General features: G+C 55.9%; 1 protein-coding gene and 1 long non-coding RNA gene across 4 annotated transcripts in view; both read right to left on the minus strand.

The window, feature by feature from the left end:
* The window catches only part of WIZ (WIZ zinc finger), a 61,651-nt gene that overhangs the window by 38,466 nt on the left and 890 nt on the right, over nt 1-22,295 (minus strand). For all 3 annotated transcript variants that reach the window (XM_056325908.1, XM_056325909.1, XM_056325907.1), the window contains exon 2: nt 13,596-14,050. In XM_056325908.1, the coding sequence (XP_056181883.1) occupies nt 13,596-14,050 (455 nt within the window). The remainder of the gene's footprint in view (nt 1-13,595; nt 14,051-22,295) is intronic.
* LOC130143235 (uncharacterized) lies at nt 5,694-10,074 on the minus strand. Its single transcript, XR_008819692.1, has 2 exons — nt 8,818-10,074; nt 5,694-6,077 (listed from the first exon to the last, which is right to left on the minus strand). It is a non-coding gene; the product is annotated as an uncharacterized LOC130143235 (long non-coding RNA).

The raw sequence follows: 22,295 nt of genomic DNA on the forward strand, positions 1-22,295 counted from the left end.
CAGCAAGTTTTGGCTTCAAAACGGTGGTTTAATCATCTAAAAAAGCAACGGCGGAGGAGCCCCGAGAAGCCACAAGGTCTTTGGTACTGCAATATTAGGAGAGAAGAGCCCCAAAGGCTGGTTTGGATGCTATAAGGCCACGGAGAAGACTCCTGAGGGATCTTTTCCTCGTTGTTCTTTGCTGTCAGCCCATAACGAGCTGTCCTTTCCAATCACAGAAACCCACCATCCACCGTGAAGATCTGGGAATACTTTGGAATCCCGATGGCGTACGTGCTGGAAGCGCTCTGGAGCACGCACGGCATCCATGGGCAAAGCCTTGCGGAGAGCCGACGCGTTCCCCAACGGAGCCAAGAGGATGGATTCGGTCCTTGGTGCCAGCGCGGGGTCTCGGGGCCACCTTGGCGCGACAGGGCAGCGCTGGATGGTTTTGCCCGGTAGCATCTCGCCGTCCACGCAGGAGCGTGCCAGGCTCCAGCAATGCAGGGACAGAGCCCAAAAAGCTGCTGAGATCCTTCCTCCACCCAACCATCCTACACAGAGAAGGGCTGGGGGGTCCTAAACACCCCAGGGTGGAAAAGGAGCACTCTGGCCCCGGGATGAGAGAGAAAAGACCGGCCACCAGCAATGCTTGCTGGAAAATAGGGATAAAATGAGAATATTTTCAGTCCCTACCCAGGGCTCGGACGTCTCAGAAGGGACAGTCCAGCACAAACCAACCAGAAACACTTTCCCCAGCTCCTCCGTCCTTAAACTAATCCTTTTTTTTGACATCTGGGTGTCTTTGATGGCCAAGCCCCAGAAGTCTCTTCCCACGGATACAGACATTTTTGGGAGACGGCAAGAAAAGGAAGAATTTTAACCACACAGACAACCCAAAACTCCAGGAAAGCACCAGACAAGAGGGCTACGAGTGGGACAAAAAAGCTGTTGGGGAGGAAGAAAAGCACCTCCTCAGCTCCACGTTGCACCCTAGAGACAAATCCAAGTGGGGTAGGGGCTACCAGCTCCCCTCCAACAAGGACACCACGCTTCCGTGGCAAGAAGGTCTGTCTTGAGCCCAGCTAGGTTCCCCAAAACCACAAAGCACCAGCTGGCATGACCCCAGTGTGTCCCAACAAAAGGACGAAGAACCTCATGTGTTGCAAGAGACCCACAAGGATCATCGAGCCCAACTCCAGATGCCACACGGGGCAACCTACACATTAAACCCTGTATCTAAGAGCGTTCTCCAAACTCTTCTTGGACACCAGCAGGCTTGGAGCCATGACCTCATCCCTGGGGAGCTTGTTCCATGGAAAACTCTTTCCCAATGGCCAGTCTGAACTTCCCTTGATGCCACTTTAAGTTGGTCCCTCACGTCCTATCGCCAGGCACCTGGGAGAGGAGATCAGCACCTCCGTCCCCGTTGGCCATCACAAGGAAGCTGGAGGCAGCGATAAGGTCCCTCCTCAGCCTCCTCATCCCCAGGCTGACCGACCCTGATGGCCTCAGCCACTCCTCCCAAGGTTCTGCTTGAGTCCTTCCACCATCTCTGTTGCCCTCTCTGATGTTCTTCTGTCCTCCTTAAAATGGTGGAGCTCCAAAGCACCCACAACACTCAAGGTCAGGTCACACCAAGATGTGGGACAACCACGACTTTCAGTTTGCTCTAATGTGCCTAATGCACCCCAGGGTATGGGTGGCCCTTTTGGCCATGAGGCCACATGGTTGACTCCTGTTGACCTTCCCGTGGGCCAAAAGCCCCAGCTCCCTCTCAGCAGGGCTGTGCTCCAGCCTCTTGCCCCCAGATCTACACCTGTATCCCAGATGACACCATCCCAGGTGCAGAACCTGGGATATTGTCCTTTTCCAGTGCCATACAGCTGGGGACTGCCCAGTGCCGATCTATTGAGACATCTCCACGAGGCCTCTCTACCTTCCAGGGAGTCAACAGCTTCTCCTAATTTAGCATTACCAACAAAATTCCTGAGTGTGCCCTCAACTCCTACGTCCACGTCATCGATAAAAACATTGAAGAGAGAAAAAACCCTGGAGAACACCACTAGTGACCAGCCACCGGCCAGATGTTGCCCCGTTGACTGTAACTTTGAGCTTGACCCTTCAAGCCAACTGTTCACCCGAGGCGTTTTGGGCTGGTCTAGGTGCCTGCTGGATGTCTTCTCCAGGAGCATCCTCCTGGAGTATCAAAAGTTTCACTAAAATCCCCCCAAACTACATCCGCTGCCTTCCCTTTGTCCGTAACCTCGTCACCAAAGGATACCCCGTTTGGAAGAGGTAACTTTCCCTCCATGAACCCACACTGGCTTTGACTGATGCCTGCATCGTCTTTCAAGCGTTTTCCACGAACTCCCAGAAAAACCTTCTCCATAATTTCACCAGGCACCAAAGTGAGACCAACAGGTAATTACAGGGTCATCGTTCCTGTCCCTCTTGGGAACAGGAGTAACATCTGCTGGCTTCCACTTGACTGGGACCTCTCCAGCGTCCCAAGACCCTTGAGAAAGGACACCAAGGTCTGACAATGGCATCGTCCAACTCTCCCGGGACAAATCCCACCCAGCCACGCAGACTCACGTGCACGCCGCTGCTGCAGCAAATCCCACACAAGTTCAAAGTCAACTGGGAGACTGTCACCCCCCCTACTCGTGGTCCTCCAGCCATGGGTTCCACAGGGTCCCAGGGCACATCGCTGGCGTTAAAGCCAAGGGTGAAGGAGGAATGAAACGTCTCTGCCTTATCTCCATCTCTATTTATGAGGCGACTGGCATCATCAAGTAACAAACTAATGTTTTCCTTAGTCCTTTTGCTGCTAACACCCTTTAAAAAAAAAAAAAATTAATTATTTTTTTATTATCCACCACAGTACCGGCCAGACGTGGTGTTGCAGGAGACACGGTGCAAACACAACTTTCATTTTCTCAGCAGCAGCAAACTCCAGAGAAGGATGAACGTGGCCTCACACCGAAGCATTAGCTCATTTCTGCTGGGCTTGGGAGAAGGTTACGGCATCTCCATCCCCAGCTTGACCCAGCAGCACTTTGCTTTTGCAGAAAGGGTCATTGCCACAGCCACTTATCCCTGAAGAGCTTTTATCCCCCTGATATCGAGGAGAATTAAAAAAAAAAAAAAAAACTTTAAAAAAAAAAACAACCACCAAAACAAACCCAGATTTGGCCACTTGCTGAGGTTTTTGAGGTATCTGGCAGCCTAGACTGAGCAGGAGAGCAGCGTGGGCTGTAGGATGGAAGCAAGCCACCCCAAAAAACCCCAACCCAGCAGCCACGACGCATTGACACCTCGCTTCCCCCAGTCCAAACTTGGCTTTTCGTGGCCAAAAGCCAAGTTTGCACCAGCACAGAACGTCTCCCTCCCCAGAAATGCCCAGTGGAGAAGAAAGACTGGGCCACGTCCTACTTTAGGAGGCGGCAGGAGAATCCACGGCTCTGCCCGGTGTTGCCCCTGGCTTATTTTTAAACCGTGGCCCGGTTAAGCACGAGGGACGGCACAGGGGGGAGAGAGGCTGCTTGGGGGGTGCTGGATTCAGGAGGTTATTTATAGACACCGAAAGACAGGCACGGCAGGTGCTCCATGCCTTGGACCACCGTGAGCGAGCACGGGTGTGAAACCTTCTCCCAGCACCCAGGAGGAACAGCCAGCACCAGCCAGGACCCCTCCTCACCACACTTGGCCCACTCAGGACCACAGCTTTGGGTTATCAGGGACCACCCACGGCAAGAAAACACCTGGAAGGACACTCACCCTGCTGTCTCGACGGCACATTTGAGGAGCACGTCACGACCCACCTTCCCATCCCATCGGAACGCCAGTGCGCTCACGAGCGACCACCCTTGCGCTGCCACCAAACCCTCATTCTGGGGGTCACCCATGGCATGGGTGGAAAGCTACTAACCCCAAAAGTCTTTGGGAAGAGATTCCCAGCAGAGAGCTGTGTCGGAGGAGACGTAGCATAGGTTTTTTGGGGTTTTTTCCATGCAAATGTAGGGTTTCCAACTGTACTCCACATCCCAGCTCCAGCTAAGCCCTGCCTGTTGTCTTGGCCTCAAGTATTCAATTATTTATTTGCTAGGCAACAATATGACATCTTTCCTGGCACCGTTCGCAGGCTGAGGCTGACGAAGCAGTTAATTAGCCAGGAAGGTTACCAGGACTGTGAGCTCAACCTCCCAGTTAAAGAAAAGTCGAAAGCCAACAGCTCAAACTCAACCCACCACCAGCGAGGAAGGAGGCAACGTTGGAAAAGAACCACAATTTTGGGGGTAGCCCCTGGCCCACGCAAGAAACCTCGGAAAAGGTCACTGGATGTGAGCCCCAGGGATTGTCCCAAAGAGTTAAAGTGAGACCAGCAAGAGCTGCACCTCCGTTGGGTGGCTGGTCTCATGATTCGCCTATCTTTTCTGGATGGAGTTCAAAGGCAGGTCATAAAAAAAAAAAAATTTAAAAAAACCCCAAAAAAACGGCCCAGCAGTTGGCAAACACACCTTGGGACGGGCTACACGTGAGCTGCTCCACTCCAGGAAAAGGTTTAAAGGCACCTGGAGCTCTCTGCTCAAGCCAAGAGTAAATCAAAGCATGATTTCCTACACCCAAGCACTTCTTCGCACGGGGACCCCCCACCTTGCGAGAACAACACGTTTTCCCCCCAAAACACCCCGAAAACTCACTCTGATGCTTCACAATTAAAACTAAGACAGTGCCACGAGGTCTTGCCACCGAAGCACAGATCCAGGACAAAACTCCAGCTCTGCCAGGGCTGAGTATACTTTGACCTCCTCATCTTGTTAATTGTATTTTCCAGGTTCCCCTTCACAACTGCTCCGGCTCTTTGCGCTCCCGCCTCTCATCCGCAAGTCCCTACCCCTGAGCCAAGTCGGCCAGATGCTCTTTGGAACGACGACGGAGGAGACGATGGGGAAGAGGTGGGGTAGACGACGATGGAGATTGGGAAGAGGTGGGGTAGACGGCAGCATCTCAAGACCCTCCTACACGCTGCTCCACGACAAAGAATTTAAGACTTGGTTAAGGCAGAGTTGAAGGGTTAGGCTTATAAACCACATGAACATCTACCAGAAGACGATAAGGACCAATTTCTTGGGGTTTTTGTTTGGGTTTTTTTTTTTGGTGTCTCCCTGGGCACGTGGCTGCACCAACACTGGCCGTGGCAGCTCGGACCGAGACACACAGACTCAAGCAACAGTTGAGCAACGGTAGAAATGGCTCTTCAAAACCCAGTTTAGGGGACCAACCCTCCCGCCGTGGTGGCCCCCAACGCCGCTTCCCCTCCTCCATCCCTTCCCTCGTAGCTGTCGGTGGCCACGAAATGAGCCCGATGCCAGTGCCGCGCTCGGGGACAGGGTGACACCACGAAAGGCTGCGGTGAAATGACGTTAAACCATTATTTTGTGCAATTTCCCAACACCAGTTCTCCACCTCGGGCATGTGCAGGATCCTTTACCTTCCCTGGGGGACAGCAGTCCACCCCAGCCACCAAATGCCACCAGTTTGGCACCTCTTCAGCCAAGCCCCCAACCCCCCCCCCCCCCAGGGGTGTTTCATGCTTTGAGGTCCTTCCCACTGGCTCCCAGTGCTACAAATCACGCATCCTAAAAATCATCTTTCTCCAGCTGCTCCCACCGTGGCACCAGGTGGGTGCTGCCCCTCCGGGTTGCAGGTACTTTTTCAATATTTTATTTTTCACTATTTTAACATCAAATTGCGATCAGACCACGCACATCCACTCAGCATCATCCAGGTTAATGCAAAACAAAATCAACTTATTTATCGCCAGACTGGCCATGCTCAAACACTGGCGAGATCTCCAGATGAGCATTGCACGGCTCAAAAATGACAATTATTGAGGATTTTTTTTTAGCGGTGGATCTGTCTGGATCAGCTCGGCAGCGTGCAGATCCTGGCCGAGCTTTACCAAGCCCCTCCGGGCACGTCCGTGTCATGGTGGGGAGCAGAGCGACGCGCCGGCTCCACCCCCAACCTGACACCCCACAATTTGTGGCAGTCTCCCCGTTCCACTCCAAATCCAACACTGGTTCAGGGCCCTGCAAAGCAGCCAGGAAAGAAAACAAACAAAAAAAAATTTGGCCGTTTGCAACAATTTTTGATGCCTGCTACCCAACGTCAGCAGCACACAGCCCTTCGTGACGTCTTGCACCGCCAGGTTATCTGGAACGTCTCCATCTCCAAATCCTCATGGCACAATCCAGGAAAAAAGAAAAACAAAACAAAACAAAACACCACCATACAGCCTAAATCCAGCTTTTCCAGCACCTGAAGGGTTCAATCCAGCATGAGCGGGAGGCTGAGCCCAATGGCCAAAGGATCCAGCTGGGGCATCCCTGGATCCAGACATCCACCTGCCACCGGGATTTATGGATTCCTACCGCACAACCGACCCCCGCCACCGCTGGGCTTTTCCAGCTGCTCCCTCCTTATCTCCATCCGCTCCGCTGTGGTTCGGTTACTCAAGCACCGTGCAAACTTTGCTCTTCCAAATCAAAGAAAAAACACCTTTGGCCTCTTCCCTGCTCCCGCTTCCCTGCTCCCATCTCTTCTGAAAGGAAAAGCAGGATTTTCGGGAGAAGGAAGGAGGTTGGGAGAGTCGTTCAGCCTTCATCCGCCGCTTCCCACGTGGAGGATGAGCATGGTTTTGGAGGGACAGTCACCCCCTACCCAGAGGGGCTCCGGGGTGGGTGAGGAGCTGGATAACGTGGCAACGTGGATCAGGAGCCAGCCTGACCCAGGGTGATTTGTCACTGGTGCCACCGACCCCCCCCAAAAAATCAGGACATTTCATCCCAGTGATTCCCTCATCCCATCAGATCCCTGTGGCACCTTCTGCTCAGCCTGGAGAGCAACTCCCGTTCCGCAGGATGCCCCTGCCGTGTCTAACGAGCTTTGCTTTAGTAATGACAACGGTGGTGACGCCTCAGAGGCCAGGACCGAGGACATCCACACGGACATGCTCCATGAGTACCCAAAAGATGACGCCGCGGGGCTCCCACCATCCCCAATCCTGCTGGATTTATCCCCATTTTGCAAGAGGAGCCAATTGCACAGCCTGGATCCCTCCCCCTCTACAGCAGCAGGATTTTGCCAGGAGTGCAAGGGGAAACTGAGTCACAGATGGAGCCATGCAGCTTGAGATTATTCTCTTTTAAGATAAATTAAGCCAGACGTCACCCTCCGGGCAGCGGCACCACAAACCCAGGCTCTTCTCAGCACCACGGAATGGGATGCGGCCAAAGAGATGAGCATCGTTAATCCCCAGCAGCAATTAAAACCCAAAATTACTGCCAACTGGAGAACGGGTTGTCCCCAAACCACTCCAGGCTGGAAACACAGATGGGGACAACATCCCAACACACACAGCACCAGCGACTGTCACACCCCGGCGGCTGATTTCTTGCCATTTAATTACTTTCCAAGAGAATATTCCGACAGAAAAAGAAAATAATACTACCTACAACCTACAGCCCCATGGGAGCAGTGAGCGCCCAGCTGCTGCGACAAGCCAGTGCCTTCCCCCAGGATCGTTCCCTGGGCACGGAGCCCACCTCCACCTCCCAAACGCAGTGTCCTGCCCCTCGATTTCCCGATGGGAATTGGAAAACACAGCTCTGAGCATCCTCCTCCGGGCTTCTCAACGTGACTCTGGGCTCCAGCGGGCTCTTGAGCTTCATTCCCGTAGGGGTAAAAAAAAACCCCAAAAAAACCCCAAAAAACCCAACCCGTATATAAAATAATTGGATCGTGCACGTGGACGTTGGAGTGGGGAGGGGATCTCCAAGCGTCGGGATCAGCCTTTCCCGCGAGCGATCTCAACTTTGAGAGCTCCTTAACGGTGCTGGGAGGAATGAATTAAAAGAGGCTCTTGGCCCGTGACAGCGGTTCTTGCAAGTCAGGACCGGAGGGGGAAGGGAAGAGGGATGAAGAGGGGACACAGAAGAAGGGATTAAAAAGAAAGGAGAAGGCGGGGGGGGAGGAAAAAATTAAATAGGTGGAGAAACAAAAGGGACACAGAGGTGGGACAAGGCTGAGCCTCAGCCCCTGCCACATGCAGTCCATCTTGGGCATTGTCCTCACTGTCAGACCTGTATAAATTAAACCCCGACGCGTGAGCACCTCCCCTACCTCCCTTCCCCGGCATCGGCATCGTCTCTTCTTCAATGGGGCAAGAAGAAAAAAAAAAACAAAAAAACCAAAAAAAATGAACAAAAAAAAGTCTGTAAAAACTTCTCCATCTCCAGCAGCCGCACCACCTGATGCTGCGAACACTTGAGCATCCCTGCGGAAGCTCGAAGGAGTGATGTCCCCCCAAGGGGGGGGGGAGGGGTCAGGACGGGGCGGGGATTGTTCCTGCTAGAAACCCCCTGCCAAGAGGACAAGGTGGCACAGGGTGCTGTGCTGAACAAGCCTGTGGGCTTTGGTTCTCTGCCAGCCCTTTTGCATCGCATCCCCGAAAAAGACATGGTGGATTTATTCAGTCACCTGGCTCCTAAAAAAAAAAATAATATAAAAAATAAAAATAAAATTAAAAAATCCCTGCTGCTTTTTTCTCCCCTGAGCTAGAAACAACCCCAAACCAAACGGAAAATGCCTTCCCCGCAATTGCAATCAAAATAACCATAAAAAGCTCTAAATTGGGAATAAATGATGCTGTGGCTGGGTTTCACCGCCTGCAGCACGGGAAAGCCCTGAGATGCCCGTCACGGCGGGTCAATTAAAGCAATTTGGGATGAAAACGCTCCTTTTTAGCTAAAGCACACAAGCTGTTTGTACCTGAACTGGGCGTTTTCCCAGTGGTCCCAGTTTGGCACCTGGTGGAACCTCACAGCATGCATCAGTTCAGGCTTTCCCATCCGCTCCCACGACAGATAAAATCCAACGCCAAGGCCGACACCGGGGATATTAAAATATTGAGACCGAATCAAACCTCATCTCTGATGCAATTAGAAGCGGACGCTGATCCTGCTCCAGCAAATCAATAAATTATAAGGTGTAAAAAGAGAAGATTTAGTTAAATCAAGAGGTATCTGGCAGCTGCCGCGCCGGGAGCAGCACGTTTCAGGTCAATAATGACATGCCAGGACCGCAAATGCTATTTCCCTTCGTCAAGTGATCTCTTATTAAATCAATGTTTCACCTTGATTAATTTGGGTAATTAATACAGCAGCTCCGGGATGGAGGGCACCGGTGGGGGCACGAGCCCACGGCGCTGACTTGCTACAGGGCTTCAGGGCTCTGCCACCCACCCAGTGTGGCAAGCACGTGTTGGGGACCTTGTGGCACTGCGTGATGCCACGGGGACCACAGTGACACCCCACGTTGTCACAGCACCCCCAAAGCGGGGTATCCCTGTGTTAGGGACCTTGGTGACACCGCACACTGCTACACTGGGGACCTTGGTGACACCACGCATGGCCACAGCATCCCCAGAGCATCCTGCTGTCCCTGCATCAGGGACCTTGGTGACACCCCACAGTGCCACAGCATCCCCACAGCGGGGTGTCCCTGCATCAGGGACCTTGGTGACACCCCACAGTGCCCACAGCATCCCCACAGCGGGGTGTCCCTGCATCAGGGACCTTGGTGACACCCCACAGTGCCACAGCATCCCCACAGCGGGGTGTCCCTGCATCAGGGACCTTGGTGACACCCCACAGTGCCACAGCATCCCCACAGCGGGGTGTCCCTGCATCGGGGACCTTGGTGACACCACGTGCTGCTACATGGGGGACATTGGTGACACCGCTCACTGCTCCAACAGGGACTATAGTGACACCCCACGTTGTCACAGCACCCCCAGAGCAGGGTGTCCCCTGTGTTAGGGACCTTGGTGACACCATGCACGGCCACAGCATCTCCAGAGCATCCTGCTGTCCCTGCATTGGGGACCTTGGTGACACCAGGACTGTAGTAACACCCCACACCGCCACCGCAGGACATCCCCAAACTGGGGACCCCAGTGACACCCCCACACTGCCACAGCAGGATGTCCCCAAATCGGGGACCCCACAGCATCCCCCCAAGCGCTGGGAGGAGCTGGGTACCACCCCCCCCCCCCCGTGAAGCCATGACCCCAACCCCCGTCCCCTCCCCCAAATCCCCCCCCCCCCCCCCACTGCTGGAGCCCCTCACCTGCACAGACACCCCCCGACCTCGTGCTCCATCACCCCTGGGACGTGGGGGGACCAGTGGGGGGGGGTGGGGGGGCACAGTCCCAAACGGCCACGATGCTGTCAGCATGGCGAGGGGGAAAGAACCCAGCAACAGCGAAGAAGAACACCCCCCCCCCCGCCCCCCCACTGATACTGGGATGGGCCCCCCCAGCCCCCCCACCCCGGTGCGGGTTGATAAGGGCACCAGCGATTCAGGAAACCGCAGCCTGGAGATAAAGGCTGAGCCATGTGGATCCTGCTCGGAGGGAGGGGGGGGGGTCCTACAGGGAACCAGCACCCCTGCATCATGCTGGGGGGCGGGGCGGGGGGGATGACACAGGACTGAACCCCAGAATAGGAAGGGGGTGAAGGCTGGAGCATCTCTGGCCCCGTCACTGACGCCCCCCCCCCCCCCCCCCCCCCCCAAGAAATTACCCAAAAATGCTTCCGAGGAGCCCCCGTGATGTGCAATAATCCCGGTGAGCAGCCCCAACACCCCCCCCCAAGAGAGCCAGGAGAGGAGGGGAGCCCACCAAAAAGCCCCCAGAAGGGTCTTGGTGGAACGTCGTCCCCCCCCCCAGCCAAAACTAGGGTGACGGTTCAGGGACCACGAGCGGGGATGGGAAAACCTCTCAACCGGGCAGAATGGGGCAGCACCCCGCTTTTCTCCACCATCCTTCGTGGGTTGCATTCTGCCCCTTTGCTGGGACCAGCTCAGCACCCTCCGGCACGCCAGCAGGGCACCCCACTGCTGTGGGGGATGCCGCACGCGGAGGGCACCCCAAAAGCCACCCCACCGGTGGGGACATGTCCCCCAGCCGTCACCTGCCGACCCCTCCGGCAGCACCGTGGACTCTGCTCAGAACCAAAAACCTCCCGGCAGCTGCCGGAGCCACCTCCGGCTCGTGGCCACCAGCACTCGGCAGATGCCGGGATAATTCCACTTCATTGTTGAAGGCCACGGAAAAGCCCCCAAACCTTGAGTGGGGCAGCAGGGCGAGCATTTGTGTGGGGTCTTCCCACCCCACGGGGCCCATAGACCTTCACCCCTATTTTGGGGCATTTTGGGGCCATTTTCACCTTGGGGTGTCGAGCTGGGAAGCGGTGCTGGTGGCCTGCACCCCCTGAAGTCTGTCCATGAGCAAGGCTGGAGCACCCCGGGACCCCAGCTGAGCCCCACCACCCATTCCCATCCAGGCTGGACAGCCAACTGGGGACGTTCTCCTTCTCCTGACACAGCACTCCCTACTTTTGGGGGCATCAACTCCCTCCTTTCAACGTACCCGTCAACCCCCTGGGGTTAACTTTCCACCCCGTTGACCACAGTGGTGGAACAAAGAGCTGAAAAGCTTCCCAGATGCCACCAGGTCCTTTTCCCACCCACCTTGTGGTGGGGAAATAACAGCCAGAGTCACCGAGCAGGTTGCCTGGGGCAAGAGATAAGGTTTTAAGTCAACTGGTGTTTGCAGAGATGGGCAAACCTGTCCCGGGGCCGAAAAAAGAATTGCAGCTGGCGACTCCACCCTGGCGACTCCACCGTTGTCACCACTTTCAGAGGAGGGAAAAAGCCACCCACAGGCCAGGGGACAAGCAACGGGGCAAGTCACTGGCCAGTGGTGGGATCCATGGCCATCATCCACCTTGTCTCCCAGTGAGGAGCCAGGGATGGGGAAGAACGGGAGGGTTGCACTGGCATGGTTCAGGTAGGACTCAGGATGGCAGAGGCACCTGACCAGTGCTTGGCATGGAGTTGATGGAGAAGGTGAGGCAGGAGAGGGTTAATCCTCCCCAGCAGGTAGGGGACAGGTGCTGGACAACCAGGGATTTAGGGACAATCTGCAGCAACCGACCAGGAATTGGCCAGGAACTGGCCGGACAGCCGCATCCAAAGCGTTACACTCAACATCTCAATGTTCAAGTGGAAACCAGTTGACAAGTGGAGTCCCTCGAGGGTCTGTACTGGGCCCAGTGCCATTTGACAGCTCCGCCACCAACACGGATCGAGCACACCTGCAGGTTTGTGGGTCACACCGAACCGAGCGGACACCTCGAGGGAAGGGATGTCACCTAGGAGGACCAGCCAGCGTGACTTCTCGATGGGACGCAAACCTCGTGAAGTTCAAGGAGGCCAAATGCAAGGGTGGGGGCAACCCCCAGCACCACAAACTGGTGGGCTGGGAGCAGCCCCGTGGAGAAAAACATGTTGGAGGAGGCCCAGAGGAGGCCACGAAGCTGGAGCATCTCTCCCATGAGGAAAGGCTGCTGGACTTGGGGTTGTCCAGCCTGGAGAAGCAAAGGCTTTGAGGACACCTTCTCACAGCCCTTCCACACACAAAGGGGGCTTATAAGAACGACTTTCATACCAAGACCTGTAGGACAAGGGGCAAGGGTTTTAAACTGGAAGAGAATAAATTTAGATGGGACGTAAGGAAGAAGTGTTTTATGATGAGGCAGCGAGATGCTGGATCTGGTTGCCCGGAGAAGCTGGGGATGCCCCATGGCTGGAAGTGTTCAAGATCGGGTCACACGGGGCTTTGAGCAGCCTGGTCTAGCGGAAGGTGTCCCTGCCCACAGCCACAGTTGGGCTGGATGATCTTTGTAGATCCCTTCCAACCCGACCCATTCCATGACAACACCCTCAACCATCCAAGAGCCCTCGGAGGAGAGTTTCTCCAGAGCCACGCCAAGGATGGACCCATCAGGGTCTCCCATGAGCAAAGAAGATCCCCCAGGCCAAAACAGGACATCCCCTGCAAGAGCACCCAGCATGGACGGGGGGATTTCACAACGCCAAGGGTGTCCCAGTACAGCTCCACACCAGCACTGGGGAACAACCGGTCCCTGCTGGAGCTCCTTGTCCCCCACCACCCTCATGAATTCGGCCAGGCCAGGCCAGGCAGCACGGCTTTGCTCTGCTCAGCGAGGTCACGGCTTCACCAGCAACACCGAAACCGCGCGGGTCACCACTGTGGCACCAGTCCCCACAACGACACGCAGCCACCTCGCACAGGGATGGACAAATCATCCCTACTAGGGGACACCTTTGGTTTGGGGTCCCAACGCTGTGCTGGAGGAGATGAGGGGTCTCCAAAAAGCCACTGGCTTGACCCACCGCCGGGTTTTGTGCTGGTTTGTGGTGCTGAGGCCGGGTGACGGCACAACGGCCGAGGGTTGTTATCCTCCCTTCCCCCAAAACCACGTGTTTCTCACCGTGCCGTGGTTCCCGTTTCACCTCAAGACGCCGAGAACTGGGGAACATCAACACCAAGAGAACCTCACCGCAAGCCACCCCGGCACGACCAACCGAACCAACCCGAGCGCCACCAGCCACGCACGAAGCACCAGGAGATGTCCCCATCCCCCAAAAAGCCACCCCAACGGCGCCAACTGGGGACTTACCGGCCACGTCGTGCGCTTCCAGGGCCACGTCAGGCTCTTGGCGGGAGAGTGACGAGAAGAAGTTGGGGTCCTCTTGCAACGGGCGCAGCTCAGCGCCGGAGGGTCCCTTCCCCTCCCTGCTCATCGTCGCCAGATCATCCACGGCGTAGAAAGCATCTTCCTCAAGCTCCGTCTCTGTTTCGACCGACGTCCCAGATAAAACTGGGTTCTCCAGGGGTTTTTTTGCGTCTTGAAGGAAAGCAGCTCTTCGTTCTTCGCCTTGGGGGCACTCAAGGGCAGGAAAAGTCTCTTCGTTTGGCTCCGGTGTCATTAACAGGGCTCTGCCTCCATCTCCTTGGCGCTCTGAGAAATTAGGGACAGCTTTCTCCATCCCTCGCCGATTGTGCTGTGTCACTTGGCAAAAAGTACCGCGCCGGCACTCAGGAGGGTTGGTGGCCAGGGACTGCCGGCAAAATCTACAAGAAATAAAAAGAGGAGAAAATGAGAAAAAAAAAATAAAAATAAAGAGGCTTCGTTTTGCCGACGCGGAGGAGAAACGGCTGCGTGCCAGAAAACCCAACGGTCTCGGTGCCCTCCCCATGGTCACCAAAGCTCTCCGCATACCCAAACTGGGCAGGACATCAGGGTCCATCACTCTCCCCTTTGCAAAAATTGGCGTTGCCAGTAGCTGCTGCGGCGTAAGGTTCCTGCTGGAGTCGAGGGACCCCAAAAAGTGCTGGTTTTCCTCGACAGAAAACTATTTTTTTTTCCCCTCTGTGCTGCGATTAGCCAGGGGAACGGCATCCCGCCGCACACGCCCCAGAAAACCCCGTCGCCCTCAAATTGATTATTTATCCCCCAAAAAAAATTCAATGTACAGGGAAAGCTAACGGTTTGCACCCCTGGGAGCTCTGCTCTGTGGGCGGCTGCCCCAAAATCGGGGGGGCAGCCCCCAAAACTAGGGCGCGGGGGAGATTTTGGGATGCTGCCCTACATCCTTCTCCCTGGAGGAACTCCAGAGGATAGAACAGGGGAGTACTATCATACTGGGGGACCCCTGAAGGGTTGGGGGGACCCCCCTGAAGGCCAACCACGTACTGGCCACCCAAGTGTGGATCCCCCCCAAAACCAACCCATCACCCTAAAACCACCTTTCTACCACCCAGCACTGCTACAGCCGCTGGTTAATGGGTGGAAAAAAATAAAATGGGAAAAAAAAGAAAAAAAAAAGAAAAGAAAAAAAAAAGTGCTCCAGATCCTGATCTCTGCAGGGCAGGTTGAATCCTGACCAGGGGCGGGTGGAGAAGCGGAAAAATAGGTGGAAAGAGGCGCTAAAAGCCAGGCTTATCGGCTCCACCAGAGGATAAAGGCACAGGAGGAGAGCGAAGGAGCTAAATTTACCCTGGTGAGGAAGGAGAAGGCAGAGAAGAGACTATAAATACCTTCAAGGTAAAGAATGCAAATGAAGAGGGAATTATTCGAGCTGGCACAAGCTGTTTCCCCACCCCGGGGCCAAGGGAGGAGAGTGATGGAGCAAACCCCAATGCCCAGCGGCCACCCCGGAGCAGCCGGTGCCAGTCGCTTCCCCGGGGAACGATGCCCGGAGCCAGGGTGGGCGAGTTTGCCATTAAGAAAGGAAAACAGAAATTCAATTAAATACATTAAAAATGTTGGCTCTGCGTGCCGGTCTTTCATCCAGGAGGATCGGTTGCTCCGGCTGGCGTTGGTTTGTACGGGTATTGCTCTGGCATCACCCCAAAACGGTACCCGACGGCCGCGCCGTGCCAGCGGGATGCTCTCGCCCCCGAAGAGCGGCACCGCTCCGAGGCTTCCCCCAAATCCAAGGGAGTTTTTTTAGGGGGGAAGCAAACCCCAAATTTGGGGACATTTAGGAGTTTGCCACGGTGTTGGCTGGGCGCTGGTGAGCCGGGAGGAGGGATGCTCCACCGGGATGAAGCCACCTGCTCTCCCCAACACCAGCTCACCGGAGGGAAGTAGCGGATCGTGGCATCACCCGTAACTGGTTTAAATCCAGTGGGACACGCACATCATCCCCTTTCCACCCCATCCCCCATTGCGCCATGGTGGCTCATCCATCCTGCTGGCAAGAAGCATCGAAGAACCTGGTGTGGTGCCAGCAGGATGGGAGCCCGGCAGCCGGCACGGCACCGGCGTTTCTCCCAGGGTTTCCCGGCGTGCTGTCAAAAAGCGAGGAGTTACCCCAAAACGTGTCACCCCGCTGCAGGGAAATGAAAATACACGGCAGAGCTGGTAGGGGACAAGATGGGCCAGATGGCAGCCCCGTGGGTCTGGCGGGGTAAAGCCATCGTGGAGTTTTCCCTTTTTCCTTGCAGCCGCATCTCAGCTGGGCTGGAGACCCCGGCACATCCCCGAGCCAAGGGGGATCCGTCCGGGCAAGAACGGGGGAAAAAAACCAAACAAAAAAACCCCCACAAACACACCAAAAACGGGTTTATTTTTAAAAACTGCAGTTCTGGGGGTGTGCGGGACAGAATCTGGCATCCCACTGGGAGCTGCTGCCTCCTTTCCCTGGTGGTAAAGCTCAGCATCCCCTTGGCACGGTGCTCAGCCCAAACCTTTGCTCAGCGAAACGTGTCTCGCCGTGGCCGGGCCAAACCCCCCCCCCCCGCTGGGAATGACGCCAAATTCCCCACCCCAGCATCGCGCTCAGCATCACCCACCAGCACCCCAAACCCCACCAGCACCAGCCAGCGCAGACGGGGGATAGGGACACACCACGCCAGTGCCATGTCCCCCACCTTGCTCACCAAAAAAAAAAAAAAAAAAAAAACACCACCAGATTTTTGGGGGGAAGTTTTCCCTTTTATCCTTCCCAAAACATGGATGCATCTCTCTGCCATGCCAGCGGCGCTCCCTAAAAACCCAATATTCTCCCTCAAAACCCGCCTGGGTGTTTTTAAGCTCACCGGGGGGGGGGAGGGGGGCGGGGAAAGGGGGAGATTTATATTTTTCCCTGGCTTGCTCTGCGCCAGCACCCTAAAAAAACCCAAGCACTCACCATAAAGTTGAAAAAGCCTCTTCCCAAGCTCCGCTCGCTTCCCAAGCTTTGCTGGCTTCAAGGGTGGGAGCTGGACTGCTCAAACCCTTCCCCCAGCCCATCGCCCCAGAGCCATGCAAAGGCGGAGCAGGATTGGGACAATTTAAATGCTAAACCGGTTAAGTGGGGACAATCGCTGCCTTCCCTGGAAGTCAAGAGGAAGGGGCCTTTCCCCAGGCCAAACGGCTCCCGGCAGAGGTTCCCCTGCAGAAGACTTTGGCCTCGTGGGTTTTGGGCTTCTTGGGGTGTATTTTTGGGTTTTTCGTGTGATTTCTCCCCCCCCCCCCCCCCCCCCCACGGCTGGAAGAGCACAACCACCACGCAGGAGCCCAGCGCTGCTTCCTTCCCCTTCCGTGGGGTTCACGGCCAAGGGTGCGGGGTCTGGCACACTCACGCCACGTAATTTTTTTTTTTTTTCTTTGCATGTTCTTTTTCCTCCCCAAACGAAACCTGTGGCACCCACGGTGCAGAACAGCACCGTTATTTCCTGCTCCGTGCCAGCTTGCGGCCAAGCACATGGGACCTGGCAACTCCAGGTGCGCTCGAGTCGGGAAAAACTACAGCCACGTGTGGGTTTTTTTCCCCCCACTTGTTGATATTCCCCCTCCCGCATGTTGATTTTTCCCCCCCTACCTGGTAGAAACCCGTGGCAAAGCAGAGCCACAAGGCAGGAGAACGGCACTGGTGTTTCCCCCATCACGCTGGGTCACCTCCAAGTGCATGGGTCCAGCACGCTTGAGTCGGGAAAACTGCAGCCATGTGTGGTTCTTTTCCCCCTGCATGTTGTTTGTTTTTGGTTTTGTGTTGTTTTTTTTTTTTTTTCTTATTTTTCCCCTACCTGGTAGAAACTTGTAGCACAGCAGAGCCACGATACAGGAGAATGGTGCCGGTGTTTCCCCCCACTATACCAGGTCGCAGCCAAGTGCACGGGTCCAGCACGCTCCAGTCGTGCGTGAGTCAGGAAAACTGGAAATCTACAGCCATGTGTGGTTATTTTCCCCCCCGCTTGTTGGAGTTTTTTTTTATTGTTTTTTTTTTTATTTTATTTTATTTTCCCCTACCTGGCAAAAACCTGTGGCAGAGCAGAGCCACACCACAGGAGAACGGGCACCGGTTTTTCCCCCACCACGCTGGGTCACAGCCAAGCACACAGGTCTGGCACGCTCCAGGTGCGCTCGCGCTCGAGTCAGGAAAACTACAGCTATGTGTTTAGGTTTTTTTCCCCTGGCATGTTTTTGTTTTTTTTTTTCTCCTACCTGGTAGAAACCTGTGGCACGGCAGAGCCACGATGCAGGAGAATGGCACCGGTTTTTCCCCCACCATGTCAGGTCACAGCCAAGTGCACGGGTCTGGCACGCTCGAGTCAGGAAAACTACAGCCATGTGGTTTGTTTTTTTTTCCCTGGCATGAGTTTGGGTTTTTTTTCCCCCTACCTGGTAGAAACCTGTGGCAGAAGCAGAGCCACGATACAGGAAAAGGGCACCGGTCTTTCCCCCACCACGCTGGGTCGCAGCCAAGCACACAGGTCTGGCACGCTCCAGGTGCACTCAAGTCGGGAAGACTACAGCTATGTTTGGTGGTTTTTCCCCTGGCATGTTTGTTTTTGTTTTTTTTTTTTCCCCCTACCTGGTAGAAACCTGTGGCACAGCAGAGCCACAACACAGAACGGCGCCGGTTTTTCCCCCACCACGTCGGGTCATAGCCAAGTGCACGGGTCCGGCACACTCCCAGCACGTTTGAGTCGGGAAAACTACAGCCACGTGTGGGTTTTTGCCCCTGCTTGTTGGTTTTTTTCCCCCCCTACCTGGTAGAAACCTGTGGCAAAGCAGAGCCACGATACCGCAGAATGGTGCCGGTTCTTCCCCCACCACACTGGATGCCAAGTGCACACGTTCAGTACGCTCAAGTCGGGAAAACTACAGCCATGCGGGTTTTTTTTCCCCCTGCATGCTTTTTTGGTTTTTTTCCCCCCCCTCTACCTGGCAGAAACCTGTGGCACAGCAGAGCCACAATACAGGAGAACGGCGCCGGTTTTTCCTCCACCACGTCGGGTCATAGCCAAGTGCACAGGTCTGGCACGCTCCCGGCACACTTGAGTCGGGAAAACTATAGCCATGTGTGGGGTTTCTGTGGCTTTTTTTTCCCCCCTGCATGGTTTTTTTTTTATTTTCCCCTACCTGGTAGAAACCTTTGGCACAGCAGAGCCACAATGCAGGAGAACAGCTCCGGTTTTTCCCCCCACCACGCTGGATGCCAAGCGCACAGGTCCAGCACGGTCAAATCGGGAAAACTACATTCATGTGGGGTTTTTTTTTCCCCCTGGCATGGGGTTTTTTTTTCCCCCTACCTGGTAGAAACTTGTGGCAAAGCAGAGCCACAATGCAGGAGAAGGGCGCCGGCGTTTCCCTCACCACGTTGGGTCACATCCAAGCGCACAGGTCCAGCACATTCCCAGTGCGCTCAAGTCAGGAAAACTACAGTCATGTGTGGTTTTTTTTTTCCCCTGCATGTTGTTTTTTACCCCCCTGTATGTTATTTTTTCCCCCCTACCTGGTAGAAACCTGTGGCACAGCAGAGCCACGATGCAGGAGAACGGCACTGGTGTTTCCCCCACCACGCTAGATGCCAAGCGCACAGGTTCGGCATGATCAAATCAGAAAAACTACAGCCATGTGGTTTGGTTTTTTTCCCCCCTCTGCATATTGTTTTGTTTGTGGGGGGGGTTTTGTTTTGTTTTTTTGGTGTGGGGTTTTTTTCGCCTACCTGGTAGAAACCTGTGGCACAGCAGAGCCACGATGCAGGAGAACGGCGCCGGTTTTTCCCCCATCACACCCAAGCGCACGGGTCCAGCACGCTCCCGGTGCACCCAAGCCAGGCAGGCTACAACGGGTGTTCTCTCCCTACATCTTTTCTCCCCCCGTGTTTTCTCCCCACATTTTGATTTTCCATCCCCAAGAGCAACACAGGATGACGGCACCAGGTTTTTTCCCTCCTCCGTGCCAGTTCACGGCCAAGCGCACAGCACCCAGCACGCTCAGCTCCAGCTGCATGGGGATTTCCCCCGCCCCCCCCCCCCCCCCCCCCCCCGTGGTTTTTATTCTTCACGTGGCAGAGCAGAATCATCGTTGACAAGGATGGCACCAATATTTTTACCCCTCTGGACCCAGGTCATGGCAAAGCCCGCAGCACCCAGCATGGTCCCGGTGGCTTTTCCTCCTCCATTCCAGGTCGCAGCACCTTCCCAGCACACCACATCCCACATGCTCCTGGCTCCTTCCACGTCGGATTTCCCCCTCCCCCCCCATGGGGTTTGGGTTTTTTTCTTTTTTGTTTTTCCCCTCCGTGGCACACCAAAGCCCCAACGCAGGAGGACAGCGCCAGTTTTTCCCCCTCCAGACCAGGTCACAGCCAAGCTCACGGGGTCCCGCACGCTCCCAGCACCCTTAAACTGGGCAGGTTGTGGCTACACGATTTTTCCCCAATTTATATTTTTTTTCTCCCCTCAAATAGCGGAGCAGAGTCACAATACAGGACGACAGCACCGGTTTTCACCCCCTGCACCAGCTCCCAGCCCAGCACACGACACCCCGTGCGTTCCCAGTGCGCTCAAGCTAGGCAGGCTCCAGCTGCATTTTTTTTTTTTTTTCCCTCCCCCAGGTTGTTTTCTTTCCTCGCTGGCAGAAATCCATCAGGATAGAGGAGGACAGCACCACTTTTTCCCCCTCCGTGCCAGGTCATGGCCAAGCTCGCAGGGTCCAGCTCGCTCCCAGCACGCTTGAACCCGGCAAATTCCAGCCACGTGGGGTGTTTATTTTTTTGTTTGGGTTTTTTTTTTCCTCCCCCACCCCGTGTAGTTTCTTCTTCCTGGTGGAGCGGAGTTGTAACGCCGGAAGACGGTGCCCGTTTTTCCTCTTCCGTGCCGGGATAACACCGGTGCGCCCGCACCAACGCCGCGGACGGATGAAACGCTTTGTACCCACCAAGTCCAACTCCGAAAAGGAGCAAGCGCTCTGCATTTTGGGGTGAGAGGAATTCAGGGAGGATCTGGGAAGCTCCAAGGGTCCAAGTTGCGATCCCGGAGGATTTCCCTCCATGAGGAATGCTCAGTCAATCGGGGATGTTCCTCCCCGCCGTTAATGAGCTCATTTAGCAGAGAAGTGGCTTCCCCCCCCCCCCCCCATCGCAGAGCTGGAAGGAGAAAAAGAGCTCCCAGGGGGATGTGTCCTCCTTTTCTGCTCCAACGGTCGCAAATCCCACGCCGAGGGGGTTTGTTGCGATCTCGAATCCTGCGCCGAGGGGGTTTGTTGCGATCTGGGACCTCACCGGTGCTGGGATCCTGAAGGAATCTGGCTGCAGGGTGGTCGGTGCTGCCACAGAGGGATTTCACAGCATCAAGCAGAGGCGATGGGGAACACCAGCTCCTCCAAACGACACACCGAGGGCGGAAATCCAGCGTTGAGTGGCACCGGGATGCGCCAAAAGCTGCTCCAAGCGGCACTGGGACGAGCTAGGATGAGACAAAAGCCATTCCAAGTGGCACCGGGACGAGCCAAAAGCTGCTCCGAGCGGCACCGGGACGAGCTGGGATGCACCAAAAGCCGCTCCGAGTGGCACTGGGATGCACCGGGACGCGCCAAAAGCTGCTCCGAGTGGCACTGGGATGCACCGGGACAAGCTGGGATGAGCCAAAAACTGCTCTGAGAAGCACCGGGATATGCTGGAATGAGCTAAAAGTTGCTCCGATTGGCACTGGGATGCACTGGGACGAGCCAAGAGCTGCTCCAGGCGGCACCGGAACGCGCCAAAAGCCGCTCCGAGTGGCACCGGGACGAGCTGGGATGAGGCGGGACGAGCTGGGATGAGCCAAAAGCTGCTCTGAGAGGCACCGGGATATGCTGGGATGCACCAAAAGCTGCTCCGATTGGTACTGGGATGCACCGGGACGAGCCAAAAGCTGCTCCAGGCGGCACCGGGATGCACCAGGACGAGCCAAAAGCCGCTCCGAGCGCCGGCAGCACTGCTCTTGTTTTCACGCCACGCGGCAGCGGTGCCAACCGGGCACGGAGCCCACTCCCCACCAGCAACGTGCTGGGGAAACGGGAATTCCCAGCATCGTGCCAAAACTCACCGCCGAGCCCACCGGCACCGCCGAGCCCCACTGTGGGGGCTGAAGACCGTGGAGCTGGCGGCCCCGGTACCCCCCTGCCGGCTCCAACGCCACCCCGGCTGCCGGAGGGGGTCGAGGAAAAGCTCCTGGCGCAGATCGGGGGGTCACCGGCACAGATCGGGGGGGTCACCGGCGCTGCCGGCTCGTTTCACCCCGGTTAACGGGCTTGGCAGAGGTCGAGCTCCGGGAACCGGCACGTGGGGAGCCGCAGGGAAACGTTACCGGGGGTCCGGATCAGTCCCCTCCTCGGCAGAGACCCCCCTCCCCAGGCGGCAGAGACCCCCCCTCCCCACATCCCCCAGGCACCAGAGACCCCTCGTCGGCACAGACCCTCGTCCCACCGCTGCTCAGGCACCAGGGACCCCTCCTCGGCAGAGACCCCCCTCCCCAGGCACCAGGGACCCCTCCTCGGCAGAGACCCCCCTCCCCAGGCACCAGGGACCCCTCCTCGGCAGAGACCCCCCCTCCCCAGGCA

This window comes from Falco biarmicus (assembly GCF_023638135.1).
Source record: "Falco biarmicus isolate bFalBia1 chromosome 13 unlocalized genomic scaffold, bFalBia1.pri SUPER_13_unloc_2, whole genome shotgun sequence".
NCBI classification, from domain to species: Eukaryota; Metazoa; Chordata; class Aves; order Falconiformes; family Falconidae; genus Falco; species Falco biarmicus.